The sequence below is a fragment of the Arvicola amphibius genome, chromosome 18, assembly GCF_903992535.2.
Source record: "Arvicola amphibius chromosome 18, mArvAmp1.2, whole genome shotgun sequence".
Taxonomy (NCBI): Eukaryota; Metazoa; Chordata; class Mammalia; order Rodentia; family Cricetidae; genus Arvicola; species Arvicola amphibius.
In genome coordinates this window covers 16,458,625-16,484,589 of record NC_052064.1, presented here as the reverse complement: position 1 = coordinate 16,484,589, position 25,965 = coordinate 16,458,625, and the positions used below count along the sequence as shown (strand labels likewise).

Here is a 25,965-nt window from a genome sequence, read left to right as displayed (position 1 = left end):
TTATCTTGCTTTTTCTTAAAAGATAAGGCAATAAATAAACCCTGTCAAAAATCTTTCCTCAAATCCCACTTAGTCATTGCTTCTTAAATCTTCATACTTTGAAAGAATACAAAAATAAAATTGGTAAAAACAAAAATTCTAAGTATTTGGCTATGGAAATCACTCTTAGAAATAGACATTAAAGGCATCCAAAAATTCAAAAATAGCTTTTGAAACAGCAATCATTAAAGCAAAAATGTATTCTTGCAGCATTCAGCTCATAATTTGCATCTGTTTTTCTAAAGGATCTGGCTTATTATAGATAAAAATAATTTTAATAGAGATTATATCTGTTAAGGCTGGGAATAGGATCAAACAGTATTTTAACGAATACTTTGTGTTCCTATGGCCATGGTAACATGGTCAACAATAATCTATTTCAGTGCAAAAAGTATTATGCACTATTATTGAGGAATGAGTAGTTTTCTGAAATGCATCATCTTTTGATAGAGAAATCATTAAAGATTTTTTATTCTCCAGGACATATGAATCTTTGAATGCATTCAGCTATTTCTAGCTGGGGGAACTTCTTAGAATTTGCATTGCGTTTTTGCAGCAGCTAAAGTCACCTTGCCTCCGGACGTGCTCAATTAACATTCCTTCCTGAGGCTGTGGATTACCTGGGTTAGGGACACTCTCCTGTGGTGGAAGAGAAAGGTCTCAGGGAGCTAGCTTCTTTCCTCTATCTATGCAGTTCTCCTGACCTGATACAGATACTCCACAAATGCATTTGTAAAAAGTGGGTTGAAATAAATTCTGACCAAGTCCAGTGTTGCATATCCAGGAGGTAGAAAAACAAACAGGATAAACCGGAATGACGTAATATAACACTGAGTTAGGCAAGTTTGGTAAGTGGGTGAAGATTGGCTTGTTTATTACAGGCTTAACTTTTGCTTTTTATTTTACTGGACATTAAGAATTTGTGAAACTGGAAAAATGGAAACAGTTTGATAAGAAGTCCATTAAACATTTGTTTGGTCAGGCATTTTTCTGTGCTTTATATAAAGCTGTGAACTCAGTAAACAAAATCTTTACCCGCGAATAAAATCTGAGCTTATATTCTTCTAGATAAGAACGAATATTATGTATTATGTATATTTTACTAGACTAGAATAAAGATAATATTTCACATGTATTATGTGCAAATTTAGGGGTGGAAGTAAGACATAATGTCATATGGGTATATAAGAAAATTAGGCAGGAGGGCCTCTGTTCAATATCATCTGAGCAAAAGCCCATCAAGTAAGAGTGAATTTTACAAGGATCTGGGAGGAATCCAGAAGAGGAACCTGTACTGGGATAGTAGACATGTGGACACATCCAAGTATCAAGAGAGCTCCTGGTGTGAGCAGGGCAAGGAGTGGGGAGTACGCAGGAACAACAGACAGGCAGCGTGTACGCCCTAAAGGGCCTTCTGAAGGAAAACAAATGAAAACTACTTTGAGATTGTGTCTGACACCAGCCAGAATGGCGAAGATGAGTAAAGCAAAGGAGAGCTCAGGCTGGTGAGCATGCGGGTAAGGGAAACACTCCTGCATTGCTGGTGGGATTGCAAACTGTGTTTCCATTATGGAAATCAGTGTGGCAGACAGATTTTCGGGAAGCAGGGAGGAGATTTGCCTCAAGATCCAGCTGTGACACCCTTGGTCACATATCCGAAGGACTCTGTCTATTCTCCACTCCAGTGACATTTGTTCATTCATGTCCACTGCTCTTGCCGAGACTGGAAGCTGCCGAGATGCCCATCAACAGATGAACAGATTATTAAAATGTGGTAGATTCCCACAATGGAATATTGTCTACTTGTTTAAAAAAGTGAAGTCATGTGCTGGTTCCCAGGACATTTGAATTAGGATTTTCACATCCACATAGACAATCCTAGGAACCTTCTAGGCATGGAGAATGTGAGTCATTTAGACAAGTCACTTCCTCTGGGATGCTACTTGAGACTAGAATGAAGTTCTTATGTCTGGTATGATTGCCTGTGACTGTAATCTCAGTGCCAGGGAAGTTGAGGCAGGGGGATTTCTGCAAAATTGAGACTAGTCAAGGCTACACAGTGAGTTCCAGGCCACATAGAAGGACAAATATAAAAAAAAATAAAATATAAAAATCATAGAATGTAATAAAAAAAAACTAACCCCTTCCCAATGGTCCCTTTTCTTAAATCCAAACATGACTGACATTAGATTACCTTTCTTTTCCTAAATTTCCTTTTCTCTTTCTTTTTTTTCTTCCTTCCTTTCTTTTTCTTTTATTTTTTTTAAAAAGAAAACAAACTGTCTTTTTTCATTGTACATACCAGTCCCAGTTTCCATTCCCTCCACTTACCCCCCACCCCAACCACTACTCAGAGAGCATAAGGCACATTGCTTTAGAGAGGGTCCAAGGCCCTCCCTACTATATCTAGGCTGAGCAAGGTATTCAACCAAAGAGAATGGGTTCCAAAAAGCCAGTACAAGTAGTAGGGATAAATCCTGGTGTCACTGCCAATGACCCCACAGTCTGCTCCAGCCATACAACTGTCACCCACATTCAGAGGGACTAGTTTGGTCCTATGCTGGTTCCTTCCAGGTCCAGGTGGAGTTGGTGAGCTCCCATTAGCTCAGATAAACTGTTTCAGTGGGTATCTCCATCCTGGTCTTGACCTCTTTGCTCATATTCTCATTCCTCCCACTCTTCAACTGGACTTTGGGAGCTCAGGTCAGTGCTCCACTGTGGGTCTCTGCCTCTGTTTCCATCAGTTGCTGGATGAAGGTTCTATAGTGACATCTACGATATTCATCAATTTGACTACAGGTCTATGCTAGATGGGGTCACAATGCTGAGAGTAGAAGGGGAGACAAGCTCCCATCACTAACCAAGAAGCTCTCCCCAACTGACAGCTGTTTGCAAAGGAACAACCTGTGCTGTGCTCTTCAGTACAATTTTGCTGGGTATACAAACCATAACTAAGGGCAGGTCACATGCCCAACAGTAGATTGAGGGCATAAAACCAACTCAACATTAATTTTGGAGGATTTTTTTTAATCTCATATTTGTGTGTCTGGACATTTTAAAACCTTATTAGTCTTTTGTTCATATATTATCTTTTCTTATTTTATGTTTTCATGGATTTTATTTTCTTTGTGTGTGTCTCTCTGTGTATGTGTTTTTCACGCTTTTTCTTATTTTTCTGTTCTTTTCTGCCTGCTTTTTTTCTAAAGAGAGAGAGCCAGAGAATGCATGGAGTTGGATGGGTGGGAATGTGGAGAGGATCAGAGAGATGAGAGAGGGGAAGCCATAATCAGAATAATATACTGCAGGAAGAAATAACTTCAATAAAAAGCAATTCCTAGAATTGACTGAACTTTTTAAGATTCTACTAATGAGCTCAAATTGTGAAGCAAATAACGTATTTACTTACATAGATTTTAATCAAAAGCTACTCTACTTGCTCCTTTAGAGAACTCCTTAGGAAGGAGTAGAACAACGGAGTCCAAAGGCTGAACACAAAATGATAGTGACTTTGATCCAGCTTCGCCCAGACAAAGGAAGCAAACTTAGATTCTCTAATTCAGCACATTAGATTCCATGTAATTGATCCCCTCACTAACCACTCCAGTTTTACTGAACGTAAGCCTTGTTTGCCTCTTTTAGATATATAACTGGCTATTAATCTGAACACATGGATACTTTTTGTCCTCTATTTGGAATGACCTTCATTTTTCTCTTCATGATCCAGCAGAGAGTTCAGCCTTCATGTCTCAGCGTCTCCTCCCTGGAAACTTTCCTGACCTATTGGAAGCAGGAGATGCTAGTCCAGACTTTTATATACTATAAAACTTACCTTCTGCTGGTTATGGAGGGTCCTACTGATAGCAATATCAATAACATGTATGCAATTATCCCATATTTAGTATATATTGAAGTTGACCAACTAGAAGAAGTTGGAATTGTGCTCCAAGACTCAATGAACTCAGGATGTTTCGGACTTAGTTATTATTTGGTAATTTTACTTAATAAATTCACGACACCCATTGTATTCTTCTTTGTCCATTTGCAAATGCAAAGGGAACAATTTGAGGAAAATTCTGATAGCTTGAATCTCTGCCGTAACTGAATTAAAAGTTTAAAGCCACAATTTGAGTAGATGATCAATGCATCAATTGGCAAAGCTACTCTTTCTAATGACCAAAGCTTGAAACACTATTTTAAAAGTTCAAAACATAATGTTTTCCCATTTTATTATTTATGTGATTTATAGGTTGTAGGTGTAAAAAAATAAATACACACTGAAATTACTTAAATGTCACTTTCACATGACATTTAATAGACTTCAGAAGCAAAGCTATCTCAATGCACAAGTGTCTATCTGATTGCAGTTCTGGCCCCTGTGCCCACTCTTACCTGTATCTTTAGCATTTACTTCACAATACTCTTTAAGAAGGAAGTACAGAAGATAATAAAATTCTGTTATAAATATGGAAAATTTAGATGTTAAATTTTAATTAATATTATTGTAAATATGTCTATATAACTACAAACAGACTTACAGGTGTACATTTTATAATATATATTTTAATATATAATAGTATATTTTAAAAATTATATTATATTTTTTAGACCAGGGCTGTTGTTGAACACGTGGGGATCAGCGGAAGAGTGGTATTTCAGACTATTGTTTTCAGAAGCTTCAGAGTTTGCAGGTGCAGAGGTAAGAAACTACTGCACCAGGGCAAATTTGCACTTGAAAAGTTTTGTTCCAAACTGAACTGATAGTTAAACCATATAGAAATGATTTTATGAATTACAATATGCCTGCTATTGTGGATAATCAACATTCCTCATCTCCATTTAAGTTTATATGTACAACATATTTATCTGTTTCTTCCCTTGAGACACAATTATACCTCATAAAATGATCTCTATTGAAACAAACATACACATTAGTTATGCTTCTATTCGCATTTGTAGTAAGGCTCATCTGAGATTAGTTAAAGAAAGTTGCCCCACACAAAGTAAACTTGGATGAACTGGGCCTGGTGGATCTTACTTTCATCTGCTCACATCTTGGGCAATAAGTTTATGCGAAGCTTTTAAGGCCAATATCCTGACTGCGAGAAGAGATTGACTACACACGTTTATTTGACCAACACTCCAGTCATGAGTTCTAACACTCGTGGTCTAAATGCATGGTCATGCTTCATCCTTTGCCTTATTTATTTATATTCAATGTTTTATCCCATCAGGTGGGGAAATGAATATTAGTTGAACACACTGAAATCAGCCTATGATTCAGAGACCTTTATATTAGAATAAAACCTTTTTTCCCCCGTTGGCATTTTGAAGAGAATGAGGTCCTCCCCCCCCACACACATTTATAACGCAATAGTCCTCCCTCAATTTTAGCCTTTTGCTCTCTACGCGCTAGCGTTGTTACCTTCTAAGTCTGCAAACACATGACTAACATCTACGCGTCCATTGTCTTCTAACTGAAAGGAACCCCTCTTACCGTGAAGCCCTCGGAATACTGAAAAGGAGCCCTGGAGCGCTCGTCTGCTGTAGGACTCAGAGGCTTGGGGTCAGACAGAGAACGCTGCATCATCTTGGCTGTCTTAGGACTTGCTGGGGGCACTTTAGCCATGTCTGGATGGAGCACTTTCTGTGGACTTACGTCATCAGGGAGGGGTTTTTCGTAAGGTACAAAGGCTGATTCTAACGCTTTGCCTGGAGACAGTGGGGAGATGGGTGAGTAGAGGACCTTGGGAGATTTGGGTGGGGAAGGAACCAGCTGGACTGTGGTGTCTGCCCGAAGGTGAGCTGATGAGTACCCAATCTCTAAAGGTGTTGGGCGTCTCTTGTCTTTGGGTGGAGAGGAGGCACCCAGGTAAGGAGGGCTCTGTGTGTCTGAATCTGTTTCTGTTTGACATCCTAAACTGCCCCCTTTGTAAGTCTTTTCAGGTGCTGAAATGTGTTTAATTATTTCTACCTTGGCATCCACCCGCGCTCGTATGGAAGGTGTCCTTATGGTTCCCACTGGTTCAGTTTGCACAGATATCTCTGCGACTGTCTGAACTGCTACACTGGAGACTTTGGAGAGGGGTTTGGTCTTGTCACCCTCTGTGGTGCTGTCTCCGTACTTCCCCGGACGGGCTTTTCTCCTTGACCTAGAAGGCACATCCCATTCATCCTGATCTTCGTCGTCAGTTTGGACGCTGGTATCAACGCTCTTTTTAGTTCTCCTCCTCCTACTGGCATAGCTCCGGTCAGCGGTTTCTTCGTCGTCAGTCTGGACGCCGCTGTCCACTATCTTTTTCAAGTTCCGCGGATCGTCTGCCAGACTGTCCCCCATCTCTTCATACTGCCCCCGAACTTTAGCCCCGGAACTTCTCTTTTTTGGTTGTTTCTCCTCTTTTAACACAACATCTGTCAGAGGTATCTCTGAAACAGTGCTCAGGATGCCGGGCGGAGCGATGTACTGAGTCACCCCATCGGATTGAACAGTGTACCATCCTTGGCTCTGGGGTATTTCAATGGCCACCACAGTAGAAGCTGTGGTGGTGGCATCTTCAGTGGTCCAGAACTGACTGCCCTCCGGAGCAGCATACTGACCCTCCAACATGGCCTGCTCAGTGGTGGTTTGCGGAGAGGCGTTTCCGGAGGGGTCATAGTTGTACTGGTAGATCTGGCGGAGCTTCTGCTCTTCAAGCTGCTGGTGTAGCTGCTGTTGCAGCTGCTGAATCTGCTCAAGCTGTAACTGCTGCTGAGCTAGCGTCTCCTGCCTCATCATGAACTGGGCCTGCCGCTCTTCTTCTTGCTGGTATAGGAGGTGCTGTTTCATAGACTGCAGCTCCTCCAGCTTCTTTTGAACCATGATCTTTTCCTGCTCTCGGAACCTCTGGATCTCCTGGCGTTCCCACTCTAACTCCTCAGCAAAGCGCTGTTGCTTAATTTTCTCCAGCTCCAGGAGCTCTCGCTCCAAGTCAAGCTGCTGCTGCTGCTTATCTTCCTCAGAGACCATTAAAAGAGTGCTGTCCTCTCCTACCACCTCAGAGAACCCTTCAGATGCCGTGGTTAAAGCCGGGACAGAGTCCACCGTCTCAGCAGGGAGCGTTTCCATAGTCATCCTTTGCAGACTGGCATTGATGTCAATGCCGGTTACTGAGATGTCTGTTTCTGATGCACCCGTTGTTAGGAAATACGACCGAGGCATTGGCTGGCTTTGATGCAGGGCTGATAGTGAAGTCAGCGCATCTGTTGTGTGAATACCAGACAAATCCCTGACTGTGGTGCTGAAAATGGAGCCGGGCTGAGTGGTGATAGCAAACGTGGCGGGGATTGGGGTTGCTACTGAAGAATAGACAACGCCATTGGATGACCTCAAAACGCTTCCCACTCCATACTGGGGTCCCGGAGGAGGAGTCATTCTCGCGGTGGAATACTGTGGGGTACTAATCCCAACTCCTGAAATGACTTGGCGTGTTTCTGGGTATGGACCTGTAGTCTTGCTTGAATAATCCATTACCTCACCTGAAACACAGGGTAGAGTTATAGTCCAGTTCTCAGAATGAATGATGCTGTTTGGGTCTGAGAGCCCTTTGATCTCGATGGACGCAATGAATGGGACGGCATGCAAATCCACAGGTTAACCTAATTAGGTGCGGAGGAAAAGCAATGTTGGACATGCAGGCACATGCAGACAGCGACAACAGCAAGAACCATGAGGAAACAAAAATGCGCGTGTACTGTAAAATATAATTGCCAAGACATCCAAAGAAAGCAAAAATGGAAATAAAACCAGAGTAGGGGTATTTTTCTCATCCTGAAACGAGATGCAGAACACCGTAATGGCATTTCAAGGCAGCGTCTATGGCTCTATCATACTGACCTGTAGATACTCTCCCTGAAGTTAGATCTACTGCTGCATCAGCTCCTCCAGAATAATCAAAAGCATTCTTACTTTTATAGAAAAAATGTCCAGCTTCTGCCAAATTAGTATCAGACATGGAAGGTTTCATTCCACCAACCCCTCTGTAACCGTACGGCCCTGATCTATCATACTGATAGTGATCGTCCCTGTAACCAAAGCGGTCTTCAGGAAGGGTAGTGGCAGGCTGCTGCGCTGTGCAGCTCCTTCCAAAAGGCAACTTATAAACCATGTCACAGCACACGGCCCTTCTTCCCGCGGTCAAATCAACAGGCTTCTCGTCGTCTTCTATTATCTTGGTCACCACATTTGAAGTAGATTCATCCATTGTCACAACAGTCCTATGAGACTTGGATGTGCTGAGGTCTACCACTTCTCCATCAGTGATCCCCTGAGATGCGATGCTGTCAGTCCATCCATTGGTGACACCGACAGGAGGCACAGTGACAGGCTTCGTTACTGCCAATGACACTGCCTGAGCGGAGGGACCTAGCGATAAGTTGATTGGTGCTTCGTCTCTGATCGTGGGAAATGTCTGGCCGCCTGCTATCCTATAGGGTGATTCAGTATGTTTCGATACGGTAAGCTGGAGCGGTGCTGCCCCTGCACGCTCTCCGCTCACTTGGCTTCCTGTGACTGTTGCGTAAGATGTAGTATCAGTGCATGTGACAACCGCCCCTGTCTCGGAGTCTAGGCTGACTGGAGTTATTAAAGAGGCAGCCGCACTGAGATTGATGATAGAAGGTTGGATGGCGCTAATTTGTCGCCCATAAACTTCATTTGTCGTGGTCTGCCTTTTCACCTCCACTGCAGAGGCAGAAAGATCCATACATTTTTCAGCTGCTTTAGCTTCTGTTTTTGGTATTGTACGTAAATCAATGGCATCACCAGTAAGTGGCAACTTTCCATTTTCCTTGTACGGACGCCTGTCTAGAGCAAGAGGCTCTGGCGGAATGGGTATAGAAACACTTCTGGGAGCAACGCTGGGGGCTGCACTTACGGTTGCAGAAGCCTGGGCTTTTGATCCTTCTGTTGGAAGGAACTGTGTAAGTGACGTTGGAGCTCCTTGAAATAGAGACGGTGTCACAACAGGGGCAGAAGAAAATGTCTCCAAAGCTCCTGGTGCGTACAGGGCTGGCTGTGAAGAACTTGGAATTTCTGTAGTTGTCATAGGAGGAACTACAGAAAACACGGTTTCAAGAGAAACCAGATCTTTTGGGGGTGATCCCAAGGGCCAGCTGGTAATGGCTTGGGCAGCAGAAGAATCTGTTGGAGTCCCAGGTTCAGAGGGTAATGTGATAACCACGTACGTCTCCATTAGAGACTTAGAGTATCTTGGTGAGGATTTATTAGAGTGTGGGGAAAGTGGAGAGGTAGGGGAAGGCAGTTTGTAATCTGCGGAAGTCACTAAATTTAGGGACATACTTGAAGTTAAAGACAGACCTGTTGGCTTGGGGCATGTGTCCGTTGTTTTCAGTGCAGTTACTGGAATCTGAGGAACTACTGGCTTGGGGGCAATTGGAGGCTTGATCGGTTCTGGCCGATGTGTAAACACAAGTCCAGTTGGAATTGAAGCAGGCTTCGGAGGGACAGGAGGCGGTGCGGTGGCACATACTTTGGTTGCAGGTAGACCATTACTCCTCCGAGCAGCTGTGACCTCCACGGTAGTAACAGCATCAACGTGGGTTGTAGCGGTAGTCGTTGGAGTCACTGGAGCGTCAACGGCCAACTTTTTTTTAGGATAAATGGTTGGCTTAGGTGAAGTTGCTGGGGGCAATGGTGGAGGAGGGGGAGGAGGAGGTGGTGGTGGAGGAGGAGGAGGTGGAGGGGGAGGAGGGGGTGGCTGGGCTGATATGTCCAAAGAAGAACTTCGGAAAAATGGATGAGATTTAGGTGGGTGGGTAGAAACAGGAGGACCGGCCGATGGTAACCTATATGTGGGCTTTTCCTGACCTGAGACCTTTCCAGATACAGAATATGGAGATACAGGCTGTTCTTTCATCTGAGGGGCTATTACGGTAGGAGGTGTTTGGATCAACCCAGTTTCAGGTAAGCTGATTTTTGCGAATTCAGCCGCAGACTCTTCCCTTTTATCTTTGTAAGCATCCAAAACCTCTAAAATAATTCCATCCCCAGTTTCTGTCTTGCCTTTTATGGGATCTTTTTCAGATGTAGGTAAGTCTATGGACACGGTGTCAGCGTGTGGCCTGTCAGCTTTAGGTCCTACAGTTTCTGTGACAGGAGGGGCCATACTAGAGAAGGAAATCACAGCATGGTCACCATCAGTTCTACTTTCAGGCATGATGGTCCGATCTAAGGACATGCCTATGTCTTCAGGGTAGTCTATGACACTGCCCGGAAAATAGGTTGAGGAAGAAATTTCCTCAGAGTCTTCAAATTTAGTTCTACCACCCGCTGGCTCTGTATAAGCAGCAGTTACGCTGTCCAGGGGAGCGACGGGTGAGGAGCTGTCCGTGGTGCAGACTGAAGAAATCGATGACGTAAGAGAAGGTGTGTCAGACGGGGGGACAGATGCAGCACTTTCTGAAGGCTCGGAGTAGGTCAATATCAGTGACTCATGGGCAATTATTTCTTGAATTTCTCTGGTATAATCAGTTACATATTCATCTTCGAGTTCTTCTGTTGAAAAATGTTGGGTTATCTTAACATCTGGGATAGAGAGAGTGGCGCTGCTGGTTGAGTCTGTGAGAGACGCTCCAGAAAGGATGCTTGATGTCAAAGATGCATCCTGCACCCTGTCGAAATCCATAGTGGACTCTGTCATGTCATCCCCGATGGTGGTCTGTGGAGGACCGGATCCATCTGTTACCTGCATCTGTTGCCGCCTCATAAGTTCTTCATAGGCAGCGTCAGCATCTAATAATTTCTTTTCCTCACTGGTAGAAGTTACCATGGTGCCCAGGTCCACTATCTCGTGGCTTTCTGGAATGATATACGAGCTTGAAACTATGTCTTCTTGAGGCACAATGGAATGTAAGCTTTCTAACTCATAAAACTCTTTCTGGAGGTCGGTGATTTTCTGCATAGGATCATCGTAAATCTGTTCAGGGAGTCTTAGTTTTTGCTCTCTCCCTCTCTGCTGCAGAAATCCATTTTGTTCTTCTTGCCTTGTGAGCAGGCTGCCATCTACAGATCCATTGTATGTGTCCTCTACTAAAGATTCATAAATGTAGTCCTCTATTAGCATGCCCCCGTACAGCGGCTCTTTTTCAAACACTTCGTCTCGCTCATTTGCAGCTGGGAAAGATTTGTATTTGTGGGTTTTATGCATCATTTCTTCATACATCTCCTCAGCACTCCTCAGGGCCTTTTGAACACCTTCTTTCTGCATCACAGATTGCTCATCTGTGGGTGAGTACAAAGACACAGCTGTGGGCAATTTATAAACTTTTTGAACTTCTATTATTTTCTCAGGGCTTATTTCAAATCCTTCCGGGTCTGATTCTATGCTAGGTGAGTATTCAGAACAAGAGGACCTATGGAGCTCCTCCATTTCTGCTGCCTGGCGCAATTCTTCTGTGGGAGATGCATCCTCAATGGGAGAGAGATTACTGGGTGGCGTCTTAGGTCTTTCTCTCCTTCTCTGAGCTCGAAGTTCATCTTTGTCTTTCTTTGATTTCTTACTAGAACTCTTCCTTTGTTGCTGCTCCAATTCCCTCTGCTTCTCTTGCTCTTTTAGCAATTCTTCTTCCTCTCTCAATTCTTCTTCCTCTGAAGAATCTTCGATGGTGGGCAAGAGAGGGCCATGTGTCCGGTGCCGCGCTTTGCGCTGCTGTTTGCTCTCTCCTTTCTTGTGGCTGGGGCTGCTGTCACTGTCCTCATCAAGTGACGACACAGACGTAGGGGACGTGCCAGGAGTGAAGCTGGATGCATGGAGACTAGAGGACCCCTCTCCCCTAGATCTGTCTTCAGGTGAGTCTGTCAGGCTTTCCATTTCTAATTCTGGCTCTTCGTCAAAATACAAAGTTGTTTTTTTCTGAGAGGACTCCGCGGAGTATTTATCTGCTGTCGTGCTGTTGAGTTCGATCGTCTTAAAACGACGTAACCCTCCGCCTCCAGCAACGACAAGTTCTTCACTCTCCTGACTTTTAGTTTCTCGGAATTTGAGCTCAGGACTCTCATCAAATGTTTCATCGTCCTCGTCATGCCAGGAATGACGTCTCCCTGCGTCATCATCAAAGCTGGTGGTACTCTTGCGAGTCAGTCGTCGGTGCTTCCCCACTGTGCTTTTCCCTTTGCCTTTTGCTTCTTCCCTCTTCTGGCTCTCAGGAAGACCGCCAATCTCTTTGAGCTGACTCCTGATGAACTCATCGTCTTCAGAGCCAGAAGCTTCCTCATCTGCACTCATTTCGAGAATCTGTTTTCGTATGAAGTCCTCCTCTTCCCCAGAACCTTGACTGTCTTCCCGTTTGTACTCATCGCTGCTGGAGGAGCCAACACTAGTTCTCCGCTTTCGACGTACAACAGGGGAGTTTTCACTTTCGCTGCTGTCTTCCACGGAATCATAGGATGCTCTTCTTGGACTTAGGTCATCAACCAGCTCAGGCTTTTCTTTATGGTCCTTCCTGGAAGGAAAGCCTTGTTGGCTATCCCTTTTGGAACTTTCTTTCTTTTCTTGGCTCTCTTTGACCTCTTCTTCCGAAATAGTAATATCCAGCATTTCGGGCTGGATCTGAGGCTTTTGTTGGTCCTGAGACTGCTCAGGAGAAACCTTCTGGGGCTGTGCTTTCTTTTCTGATTTGTCACCCAGTGTACTCGCCTGAGCTTCCAAAATGGATAGCACTGTGCTTTCCAGCTTCGCTAGGTCCGAGGGGCTGGAAGGGCTGCTTTCTTGTGAGAAAGAGTCCTTTTTGAGTCCTTTGAGCAAATCTTTGTCATCGCTTGGTATGAGACTTGGGATTTCACCAAGAGAACCTGATATTCCATCAGAAGAGTAGCCCGTGTCACTCAGACCTTGTGGGCTCTTGGGCTGCTGAGAACTGGAAGTGTCTGACTTGTCCTCTTCCTTTTCCTAGTGGAGGGGGAAAGACAAATGCAAATGTATTAGAGCTGAACTAATCACACGGCGTCACCGTTCACCATTATCATTAAATAACCATCAATAATTGAGGAATAAATATGGAAAAATTCAGCTATATGATGATAGTTTTTGTTTGCTTGCTGTAATTGTTGTTGTTGCTTTCTGAGACGGGTTTTTTTCCTGTGTAGCTTTGTAGCCTGTTCTGGAACTTGCTTTATACCCCAGGCTGGCCTTGAACTCACCAAGACCTGCCTGCCTCTGCCTTTGGAATGCTGAGGTTAAATGTGTTTGCCACCACCACCTGGTATAAGATGGTATTTTCAAAAAAAATCTTTATATGAGAACAAAATTGAGGACAGTTGATATTCACTAACTTAGGTTAGTTTTCATTTAAACTAAATATAAATTACATATTAATTCTCAATGTCAATCAATTTTCTTTCATTAATTTTCTGATACCCCTTTACATCCTAATTTCACTTTCCTTCAAATGCATTATCTGTATCAATACATTTATTTTTGTGATGAAGTTCAAATGGTTAAAAGTCAGTCTCTGTCTCTGTCTCTCATGTGTGTATGTATCAGTCTCTCGTCTGTCCTTCCTTGGAGGGCAGAGGAGAACACTGGTTGTTCTATCATTCTTTGTCTAATTCCCTTGAGTCAGGGTCATTCACTGGGCCTGGAGCTTGTTGTTTCTGGCTGTGCTAGACGACCAGTGAGCCCAAGAAATCTTCCTGTCCCTGCCAGTCCTGTCCCAACTCCCTACCCCAGGACTGATGTTACGGGTGTACAAGGCCACACTTATTTCTTACATGGGTGCTGGAGTCTGAACATGGATTCTCGTCATGATCATACGGCAAGCAATCCCTCTTTCTCTCCCTCACCCCTTTCCTCTCTTGTATGTGTTGTTCTTTTTCTTTAATTGAAAAGTTTTTCATAAATATATTTCGATTATGGATTTTCCTCTTCCAACTCCTCTGTGCTGAATAGCTTTATTTCAACTTGACACAAGCTAGAGTTATCTGAAAGGAGGAAACCTCAACTGAGGAGATGCCTCCATAAGACCCAGCTGTAAGGCTTAACTCGTGATTGATGGGGGAAGGTCAGCCCATTGTGGGTGGTGCCATCCCTAAGCTAGTGGTCCTGGGCTGAGCAAGCCATGGGGAGCAAGCCAGCAAGGAGACCCCCTCCGTGACTTCTGCATCAGTCCCTGCTTCTAGGTTCCTGCCCTGTGTGAGTTCCTGTCCTGACTTCCCTTAGTGATAATGTTCTTAGAAGGGTAAGCTGAAATAAACCCTTCCCTCCCCAGTTTCTTGGTCACTGCGTTTCATCACAGCAATAGTAATTCTGTGATCTCTCCTGCCTCCTCCTAGATCTCTCCTGCCTCCTCCCAGATCTCTCCTGCCTCCTCGCCACCCACATCCCCTTTCTCTCTCTTTATAGAACAACAGACAGAGACAGAAACAAACCGGCTGCCATCACAGCAGCCCACTAATATATGGTCTTCCGGAGTGGACAGCACTACTTCATTGCATCCCACAAGACGACACAGAGCAGGGTTGGGAAGCACAAGAGAGTCTCGATGGATGGCTTCATTAGTTAATGCTGCCTCCCACCATTCGCAGCAACCACCACGGTTATGGAAGAAAATCAGATAAAATACGATCTTCCATAATTTAATTTTGATAGTTTATAGTATAGATTTTTGAAGTCTGTCCTGACATTTTTGTAAAAATAAGATTAAGACTAGATACATAGAATGTAACAAAGAAAAGCAAAAGGGAATTCATGAAGTGCTAACACAAAATATTAAAATCCTTTCTCGCCGGGCGGTGGTGGCGCACGCCTTTAATCCCAGCACTCGGGAGGCAGAGGCAGGCGGATCTCTGAGTTCGAGGCCAGCCTGGTCTACAAGAGCTAGTTCCAGGACAGGCTCTAGAAACTACAGGGAAACCCTGTCTCGAAAAACCAAAAAAAAAAAAAAAAATAAAATCCTTTCTCTGTTCCTGCCTGGGTGTGGCTTTACTCAGTGCCTACGCATCAGCATCCTTCACTCCTTTGTGCTATACTCTCTACCTTATCAGCCCTTCTGGTTCTGTCTGTCACACGCACGCTTCATGGGCTTCCCTCCCCAAGTCCAGTGAGGCTGCTGCTGTGCTGCTCTCTCTATTCTGTATTAAATGGTAGCAAGTGTGCAAAGGCTCATTCTGTGGGCTTGTGGGTCTAAGGCAATATGGTAGGAGTGACCGATGGAGAATCAATTAGTTGTTTCTAATGCATCTCATTGGAAGGTTCAAAGGAAAGTCGTGCTCACCAGGGTACATTTTGGAATGTTAATTTTTACCCCATTAACTAGATTTAGGTATATATAATCTCACAGAATAATGTGTTCTAATTAACTACATAGTTTAGCTGTGAAACATCAGATCACTCAATGATCAGGTTCTTTGCTTCACTGATTAAAGGCACCTACAAATTAATCTTTATTACTGCTATTAATCATTTTAAAAAGGAATTGGACATATCAGGACTTGGCAACCATTTGTCTTTCTTGTAGCTAACTGGTCCTTGACACTGCTTCATTAATAACACTTATAAACAAGGGGAAATTAGATGTAGATTACAGCCTGGAAGATGTATCCTGTTTTCTCTAATTATTGAACTTTAAAATGGGTGTTTGAAGTACTACAGATATGGTCAAAGGATTCATGTGAAAGCAATATAATGTGGATCATTTTATCACCAATTTCTCATTACATCAGACTAAAAGATTGGAAACTTTTCTTCAGGTGCTTCAAAAATTTGTAACAGTATACTTATTTCAAGAAAAATATTAATCTATATAGTGAAATAACATTTATATATAAAACTATAACAAACATACTTTTGAATAACGTAGAAAACACACATATATAATGTTATAAAATATCTAAAATATAAACTGTTACTGACTTTTAAAAATTCACTCCTTTTTATTTGAACCATCAGGAAATTGATATTTGTATTCTCTGTTTCACTTTTTACATTTAATACTGTTTAGAGTAACCTCCGAAATTCTAAAATGAGAATACCATTTCGGTTAGGCTACTTCTGTATGCAAGTTTTATCACCTTTGATAAAGTCAGTAACGCTGTAGGCTCAGCTTTAAAATCGCAGTGTTACTTTCATTCCCCTAAAGAGAACGCTGTCTATCTGTTCCTAGTGATCAGCATGCAATCCATCACACTGGCCTATAGCATATGGCATGATTTCCATGCATAGAATTTTAGTCTCTCGAGCTTTGCTAATCTATGTATTGAAAATAACCACTCAAAAATTTCAGGGGCTAAGCTTCAGTTTTGAAAGGTACTAACAAACAGTAGGGATTGAAGCATCCCCTTTCCCGAGAGCCTCCCATAGCGGTTTACTGGACAGTAGACGAGTCAGAGAGAAAGCAGCCATGAGTCAGCGCCATTTGAAACTCTTGACCGTGCTGTACCTTGTGGGGAGCCTAGTGGGAGAAAATGCACAAAAATACATATGTTTTTTCAAGCTTGTCTGTGCTCTTTCCTCAAGACTTGACTTGAAGCCAGAGGCACTCCACACTGGAGGAGAACAGAAGTTTCTGAAGATATAAGCGTTAGGAATTGAGTTCTAGGATTCGTATAAAAATGTGCAAAGACAGATAACTGTAAGTGCTTGCTTGGTTTTTCTAGACTTTATTTTAAGTGAGCTGATCGAGCACAGGGCCTATCTTCAATCCTGTATAGAAAGTTTATGTTAGGATGGAGGGCAAATATGAGTAACTAAAGCGCTCCAATCACAAAACAAGGCAGGCATTGCATTCTATGCCAATAGATAGCTTGACTATTAGCCCTTCAGCTATTTTAACAGAAATCAAAGCCCACATTAAAATCTCTGCTAACTGTAGTTTCCATTTGGAGGACAGTAGTTTTCAGTAGAGAATATGGGACAAAGATGGAAAGTCTCCTGCCTGGACATATAGGTGAAAATACATGACTTAAAAAACATGAAACTGGAAAGTTTAAAGAGGTATACTTTCAAATATACATCATATTTAAATATATTCATTTTAATATATATTCATTTAATTTTGCTTAATAAATACATTTTGGAAATTTGAATAAAGACACAGAATGATGTAGCAACGAAGAAATAAAAACAACACAATATTGAAACAACTGACAAACTGACAAATGAATATATAAAATAGTACAAATTTACAAGCTGTGAAAATCACCCAAAAGAGTGGTGCCAAAAGTTACAAGGAGAAATGGATCCTAAGGAAAGAACGTAGGTCACAAGTGTCACCGGAGAAAAGTACGCACAGGTAACGGCTGTGAATCGAGGCTTTATAATCAGAACTGCACAAAAATCCTCATTCTGTTATTTTCCTCCAAGTATACTTGTATATGGAGCATAAAATCCAATTCCCTATTTTTAAAACAGCCACCATGATGGTTATATTATCAATATTCGTGTAGGTTAGATGGGAGGAAATGGGTTTTATAAAATGAACCTTGAATGTGGTAAGAGGCAAATGGGGAGGATTACTTGGATTTTTAAAGGGGAAAATAAAAAGGAGTCAATATAGGGAGCTCTGCAGCAGGAGAGGTTGACTTTCAGTCGTGGGGGGAGGGGATGGCATCAAAAGGACAGCAACTCAGGTGGGGTTTAGGTGGTGGGCCAGTGGTGACGTGCTGCAGAGGCTCACAGAGAGGTCCAGAGAGTTCCAGAGGGGAGAAACTCATTGAAAGTAAGAATCAATTGAAGTGTTTGTGGTTTTGATTTCTCACTGGTAGAGGATGGTGAGCGTTGCAGGGTATGATATTGCAGATATGATAGGGTGAAAACCCTAGCTAATCTGTTTAGGCAGGACTGTGGGTATGGGCAGCCTGACCACTGTGCAAATGTCTCAAGGTGGGAAAACAAAACATTAGAATGTTTATTATATTTAAATGCAAGACAGAAAGTTTTAGTTTGGTTTTGGAAATAGACCAATAGTACTGGTGTTCTTTAATTTCCTGTTGCTTGTTCACATGGTCTACAAACCCTCAAGTAAAACTGGATGTCCTGCTGTAAGAGACAGGATAGTGAAGCAATCTATGTACCTATTGTACATCTATTATAACTGCATATGTCGTCTATGAATTAAATTATTTAATTAGGTAGAAGATATTTTGTGGCTCTCTAAGCAGCTTATATTTTAATTTATGTATGTAAACACACACATTTATACATAATAAAGTTGGCTTTTAATTAAAATTAATATACTTTGAAAGGACAGCGTTCCTTTAAAATGGCAGAATTGCTTATGCAACTATTACTTAAAACGGGGCATTCTTGAAACTTCTCACTAAAGGAAGAGCATACTAAGTATGTAGTACTCTATACTATATGCAGATAATAACCAATCCTCCATATTAGACAAACGACACTAGATCAGGAGAAAAATCTAGAACAACTAAGAATATGTACATTTACTTTCACTCTGGATTTTAACCATGAACTTTTTTTTTTTAATCCAAGAATTTTGTGGCTGACCACAGCTTAGAAATCTATCAAAAGGAAAACCAAAACGAAGCAACAACAAAAACAACTTGCCTCTTACAAAATCGTGATGATACATTATTTTAGGTACAGGGAAAAACTGACTTATACTCCCATTGTGGGTGAAAAAAACTAACATGGAACTATAGGAAATCTTTTCATTTTTCTATATGATTTAGAGAATTTTGTCTCTATGCTTTATGGAAGTTGACTAAGGCAAAACATCATTGCTTTTCACTTAAGTGCAAAAAAAAAAAAAAAAAAAGTAGAGTTCTCTGAAACGTAATTCACGGTCTAAAGGTTTTTCACATCCATCCTATCCGGGACTGGCTGAGGCACTAAGCAAACCTAGCGAACTGCCCACGCAAGACGGCAATAGTAGGGAATACAACTTACTGGTTTTTCTTTGCCAGGCCCCACCAGGTCAGACTTGGCGCTGCCTTCCGCAGGTGGCGGTTTCTCTGCACAGCTTTCCCTCCCTCCTTCCTTGGGCAAAGTCTGAGGTGTGTCGCCTGGCAGATCTTCAGTCCTGGCCTTCGGCTGCCCCTCTTCTCCCACTGCCTTGGCAGCCACCCCTGCTGTGGGCTCTTCAGGAATTTGTGCTTGAGTTTGAAGTATTTCAGGTTTCTCTTCCCCCTCCAAGGCCAGTGGCTTTACTTCTGGCGGTAATTCCTTATCTCCGGGGGTTGGCTTCTTTTCTTCAAGCGATGGTTTTTCTTCAGTAGGTGCCGGCTTTTCGTCAAGTGGCTTCTTTCTGGTTTTATCTTCGGGGAGTGGTTTTTCCTCTTCAGAGGGTGATTTCTTTTCTTTCCAGGCTGAAATTTTGCTTTTCTCTACTTTACTCTCTTCTGGTTTTTGATCTATGGTGACCGTTGCAGTGGTTTTCTCAATTAATGGTGTTTCTTTTTCTGGAATAAGTTTTTCAGTTTCAGTTTTTACTTCTGATTCCTTCTTTTTATCTTTTACAGGGGCCCACGCGGGTGTTTTCTGAGACGGTGGTTCGGTAGGGGCAGGCACAGGAGATGCCCTGGATCCTGACGATACAGGAGGCATTTTGCCTGTATCTCCAAGTTGTCCTGAAATTGCTCTCTGTGTCTGGCAATTTAAACAAAGCCACTCTTGAATCTGTAAAACGGACAGCAATGAACAGATTAGGATTACAGCGGACTTGCTATCTTAGAGCATTAGTCAAGATGAAAACTGAAAATGTCGAGTTATTCTGTTGACTGTTGATAGGCACAGGGAAAGTCACTGTTTTCTCAATCAAACAAAGCGTCATTGAAAAAAATGTAAACAGATTATTTAAAATACAAACGTGGGCAAAATCTATAACGACTACCAATTTCTATGTTCACCTCCACTTAGAAAAAGAAAGTTAAGGAGGACCCGGAGAAATACTTATTTAGAGTTTGGCACCGGAAAGAAAGCTGTAAATTTGAAAGAAAAATTATTTTAAGCCTAGTATCTTAAAGCTTAGCATTTCCCACCATAAATTTACTTAAATACAATTACATTACATAATGTTTCATTTTTGTTTAAAACTTAAAAAAGGTTATTTGAATTTAGTTTAGCAACTCTTTATCTCTTGGTATCAACCAAATAAATTTCCACCGAGTTGCATGGAGTTTTCAGGAGTCACTCGTGTGTAATTCTCTGTCTTCTTTCTAATTAGTAAAATGATTGCATTTTTAATACTAGATACATGTATTCATCAGTTAAGCAGCATAGAGTCATCGATCAAATTGTTTGGCATGTTTGTTTTTTAAAGTATTTTGATTTTCTGACTGAAATGCCTCCTTCTGGGACTGCTGCTCAAGGCCCAGGAAGCTGTAACACTCTTCAGCAGATCACCCGATCAAATATAGTTTCCTAGAGGGCTATTTTAGCAGAGCACCAAGTGAAGAAAAGAGGACCCACCACTCTGAGAACCAGCCAGCTCACTGTTTTTGCAATCTAAGTCATGAAAACTACTTTCTGAAAAGAACACAAGGCAAAACAATCACACGGGAGGCAGACGGGAGGTTCGGGGCAGACATTATCCTTGACTTTCGTGTTTTGTATTTTGTCTTCTATTATATGTATTTTCATATAAAAGATAAAGGCTGTACATGTTGCTTCTTTCTAATCATTACCATATAATGTGTATTTATTATGCAAGAAACAAGGTGGGAGGGTCCTATAAATAAGCCTGCCTGCTGTCTTATGTGTCATTGTCTCCAGATAAATTCAGTTTCAAATTGCTCTTCATCCTGGCTCCTCTCTCCAGGTGCTCAGTTTAAATCCCTTGCGGAAAAATCACTTACTGTAGCAGAATACTATCAGAGAAAAGTTTCATTTGTTCCCTGCTTTCTATTCTTTATAGATGTTACAAATGGTGCTTAATATATTTTACTATTTTGTAATCTGTTAGGGGTTATAGATCCTTAGTTTCTTCTCTAAAGTACAAAGATGAAAGACAACTCTTACTTTCAGTAAGCCCTGACTTAAAACAGTAGGATGCATTTGGGTGCCTTTGCTTTTAGTGTGTATGGCTCCTCAATATCAATCCTTCCTTAAATTCCTGTGAAAGCATCTCTGGTTTGAACTACAGAAGTTATGTAACAATCTGGTTCACAAGTCATGGGAAGGAAAGTGACTTGATCACTTGTCAAACAGGGCCGAATAAAAGAGAAAACCTCCAGAGCACCCGTCTTGATCTGTGCTATGGCTCAGAAGTCATTACTTGATTGAAGCCCATCTGGAGATATCATTATTATTCATATTTTGAACCTGATGTTTCAAAAAAACAAAATCAGACAAAAATAGCAGTCGCACAGGGCTGTTTTGATACAAGGAGTCTAAAAATCACGAGCAGGTGTGTATGAAGCATTCTCATCAGGACATGTCCCTGTGTGGATAAGCTGGGGACTTTTAGTCTAACAGGAATACAGGTTTCATGCATTTTGTCCACTATAAAATTCTGATTTTTTTTTTGTGAAATTATTCTTACTTAGTTGTCATACATTGGGTATATAATAAGTACCAGAGAGCACATGGCTGTTTTTAACGAGGGAACCCTGTTGAGAAAACGAAGCACTTTGGTATCTGGAAGGTGGTATACTCAATATTCTCATACCCTTTTGAAATGTAGGTGAGAAGCTCAACTTTAGTGAATCCATCTAATCTGTTATGCCAAATAAAATACTTCAGTTCTCCAATTTATTACATGTTTGGTAAACTTATAAAGCAGTGGTGACTGTACCAGAGTGTCCCAGGTGAACAGTTGGTAGGACAGCTCTCAGAGATAACACCCAGCTACAAACCCTGAAACCTGCAAGAGCTCCCTGCCTGCAAGATGGATCGGTGCAAACATAGAACAAATGTGGTGGGAGATAATCAGCAACATCTGGTTGGATCTGTCACACTCCACAAGTTGGATTCTATATCAGACAGTCAACAAGGGTGTGAGATCCTGAGGCTAGCTAAGTCATGAATTCTAGGGGGAACTCTATTATTATTGTGCTAAGACAACATACAAGAAACTATCTCTTAATGGCATATTGCTATGCCTATAGAGAACTTCTATATGCACTTCTCCACTCTCATCAGAGAAGCTTCTTCTTATAGGAACTAACACTGAAATCCACAAATGGACATTGTGCAGAGAATAAGGACTTTGAAATGCCCAGTCCTATATACGGTATTCATATCACACTTCTGAAGCCAGGGCTCAGAGATTTGTACAGAAGAAGGAGTGGAAAGATTGTAAGAGCCATAGGGATGGATGGCCTCAAGGAGACAGCATTTTCAAGACACAACAGGGCAGATACATCTAGGAACTTACATAGACTATGAAAACAATCACAAGACTTGCACAAACTCAAGCCAGACAAAATCCTAGCATAGAAGAGGGGAAGTAAGTATTAATTCCTAACCCTGCCCAAGAAGGTATTCATGATGGATAGACATGGGGAGAAGGAAATTCAGTTACTTCAAAGGGGTGACACTGTGTGTACCAACCACACTGTGGGCAGGCCCCATCCTCAGTAGTAGTTTGCTAATACAAATTTGACTCTTGGTTTGTTCGTTTGTCTTAAGAGAGAGAGAAGTATGTGAAGCTGTGCACATAGAGTGGTTGAAAAAGATCTGCCAGGAGTTGGGGAAGAGAAAAGAATAAGATCAAACTGTATAGTGGTTTTTTTGTGTATACAAAGAAAACTCTGCAGCTAAGGTTCAGAGAATATCATGGAAGATGAGGAATGAAGGTTTTAAGATCCAGAAGACCAGGAAATCTGCTGTAAAATGGTGTCCTCCTAGAAATGAGAGGAAAGCCTCATCCATAATATTTCAACAAGGCCTGAACAGATGCTACACCAATAACATGTTAAAGTAAAAGTAGGGAACCTCAAAAGGTGATTCCGTGTGATATTTTGGTAAAGAACATGACTGTTTTTTTGCCCTACTCACAAAGAACTATAGGTCACTCAATGATGAAGGAGGAAGAAATAGTCTTACCTAGAAAAGATCCTACTACTTGATTATTCAATACCAAATGGTGAACCCTAACATTGTACATATATAAATAACATTAATGAAATTGAATAAGATGTATTTATATACTTAGGTATATAAAATATATGTACATATATAATCAACTGTATATATATATATATATATCATATATTAAAATCTGGATCTTAAAACCTTTCTTCCTTATCTTCCATGATATTTCTTGAATCTTAGGTGCAGAATTGTCTTTGTATATACAACAAACTCAATACATTTTGATCTTACTCATTTCCATTCCCCAACTTCTCACAGATCCTCTTCCTCTCTCTCTCTCTCTCTCTCTCTCTCTCTCTCTCTCTCTCTGTGTGTGTGTGTGTGTGTATGTGTTTGTATTTGTGCGTGGGAATTCAACTCAACTAAAGATGTCATAAATTTGAGAGGGAATAGGTGGGTACATGAGAGAAAAATTTTATTTTATACAGACATTATATTTCTACAGACATTTCCAATACCAACTTTACTATCCATCTTGCTTTTACTAACTAATATGGAGACATACAGACATCAGTTATGAAGTTCTCAAGCCATGTTAATTTGTGTGGTGGTTTGAAGGAAAATGGTCCCCATGGGAGTGACAGTATTAGAAGGTGTGGCCTTGTTGGAGGAAGTGTGTCACTGTGGAGGTGGGCTTTGAGGTCTCTTATGCTCATGCTACTTCCCAGTGCCTTAGATCACTTCCTGTTGCCTTAAGATGTTAAACTCATAGCTATTCTTCATTCAGTACCATATCTGCCTTCATGCTGCCATGTCCCACCATGATGATAATGAACTAAACCTCAGAAAAATGTAAGCTATCCCTTTAAATGTTTTCATCTATAAGAGTTACCATGGTCATGATTTCATAACAATAGAAACCCCAACTAAGAGAGAAGTTGGTTATAGGAGTAGGGTATAACTGTGATAGATCTGGCCATGTTTTGGTTTGGAGGAATTTGGGTTAGGAAAGCAGTGGAGTGCTTTAAGCACTGCTTAATGGGACATGCTAGGAGCATGGAAGACAGAGAACGACTTGAACTGTGTGTGGGGGAGGCTGACTCAAGAAACTTCAGAGAAGAAGAGTATTAATATGTGGTTTAGAGAACATTCCTGTGATATTTTGGTAAAGAACATGACTATTTTTTTTGCCCTTATCCAAGGAATCTACCTGAGGCTAAAATGAAGAGTTTTGGATTAATTCCATTGGCACAGGAAACTAGCCTAGTATAGATTCTGTCATGTGGTTGTTAGTTGTACGTTTCATGAAGATTTATAAAAAAAAAAAAGAGCAAACTGAGCAAGAAAAAATACAGAATGTACAGATTTAGAGGAAAAGGGGCACCAGGGAATGGGATAGAGTTAAGCCTTGTGTTCAAGGAGATAAACAGGTTTAGAAATGGGAAAAAAGTGTGCTAACCTCAGGGCATGAGCCCACTCAGCTAAAAGTCCAACTTACGAAAAGTGAGTTTAAAGAAAAGCTCAGAGCTGTGTGTGGTAGCACACACCTTTAATTCTAGCACATGGACAGCAGAAGCTGGCAGACCTCTGACTTTTCAGACATGGAAATTCAGGGTCTGGAGTTTGCCCAGCTGGTTTTTGGTCTTATTTTGGTTCAGTATTTCCTCACTATGCTCCCTTCCATACATTTCGAAGCGGTAATGTATATTTTGTGTCATTATATGTTGGAAATCTATGATTTTCTTTTTGCTTTTGCTTTTATAGAGGAATTACAGTTAAGAGACTGCTATAAGTCTCAGAAGAGATTTTGGACTTTGCAACAAGTTTGAGACTGTTACAGGTTATGGGGACTTCTGAAGTGGAACTAATTGCTGTTTTGAACCACGATATGGCTGCAAGTCTTTGGGGGCGGTCAGTGAGTGGTATGTGGTAGTTTGAAGGGAAATGGCCCAAAAGGGACTGGCACTATTAGGAGGTCTGACCTTCTTGGAGGAACTGTGGGGGCAGGCTTTGAGGTCTCCTACATTCAAGACACCTCCAAGTGTTTTAGTTCACTTCCTGTTGTCTGTAAGATGCAGTACTCTCAAATACTTCTTTAGCACCATGTCTGCCTGCACTCTTCCATGTCCCACCGTGATGATGCAATAAATCTTGGAACTTGTAAACCACCCCAATTAAATGGTTTTTTAAAATTAGAGTTTCAGTGGTCATGGTGTCTCTTCACAACAATAGAAACCTTAACTAAGACAATTTGTTCCTATACATTTTGCAGATTTTAATGTTTTATTTTGAGGATACTCTTGTTAGTATCCTTTAATGGAACAGCCTACAAGAAAAGATTTTCATCTATGCTGTGATTAAAGATAACAAAGCCAGAAACCTTCATATTATGAAAATAAGCACATTCTTATTTACTTCTTTATCATCACTTATTAGAATATAAAACTGTATCTTCAGATAGGGAAAATTCTGTTAAGTAAGAAGCAGGTAAAAATAACCATGCTGATCACAGTATATTCAAGCACATTCAACTGTCAGCTAGAACATGTTAGTAAAATGTATTTACTTTAACATCAAGTCATCAAAGCTTGTTCAAAACAGAACAACAGTACGAAAATCCATTAATCTTAAGAGGGGACTAGGAAATGAAAGCAATAAAAAAAGAAACAGAAAAGGGATTCTGCAGAGCTGCTCAGCATTTCCCATCAATAAGTAATTTGTTTTATGTAAGATTTCAGCTGTAACTATAGCAACAATAACATCAAGTTAAATCTCAGAATTCAGGGCTGCCTGTTTGCTGTTCTAAGTGTCTTCTTTAAAGGCTGAATACGAGACCTGAAGTAGGCTGAAGATTTACCTATAGATTTAAATGATGCTCAAAATTACATTTACAAGCATTCATATTTGTATCTGAGAAAGCACGTAAATAAAATTTAGTATTGAT

The 25,965-nt window shown here is 41.3% G+C and overlaps 1 protein-coding gene across 1 annotated transcript in view; it reads right to left on the bottom strand.

The window, feature by feature from the left end:
• Pclo (piccolo presynaptic cytomatrix protein) overlaps positions 1-25,965 on the bottom strand; it is a 266,676-nt gene that overhangs the window by 124,932 nt on the left and 115,779 nt on the right. Inside the window, 3 exon segments of the mRNA XM_038315454.1 lie at positions 5,534-7,551; positions 7,910-12,980; positions 18,936-19,664. Coding sequence (XP_038171382.1) covers positions 5,534-7,551; positions 7,910-12,980; positions 18,936-19,664 — 7,818 coding nt within the window.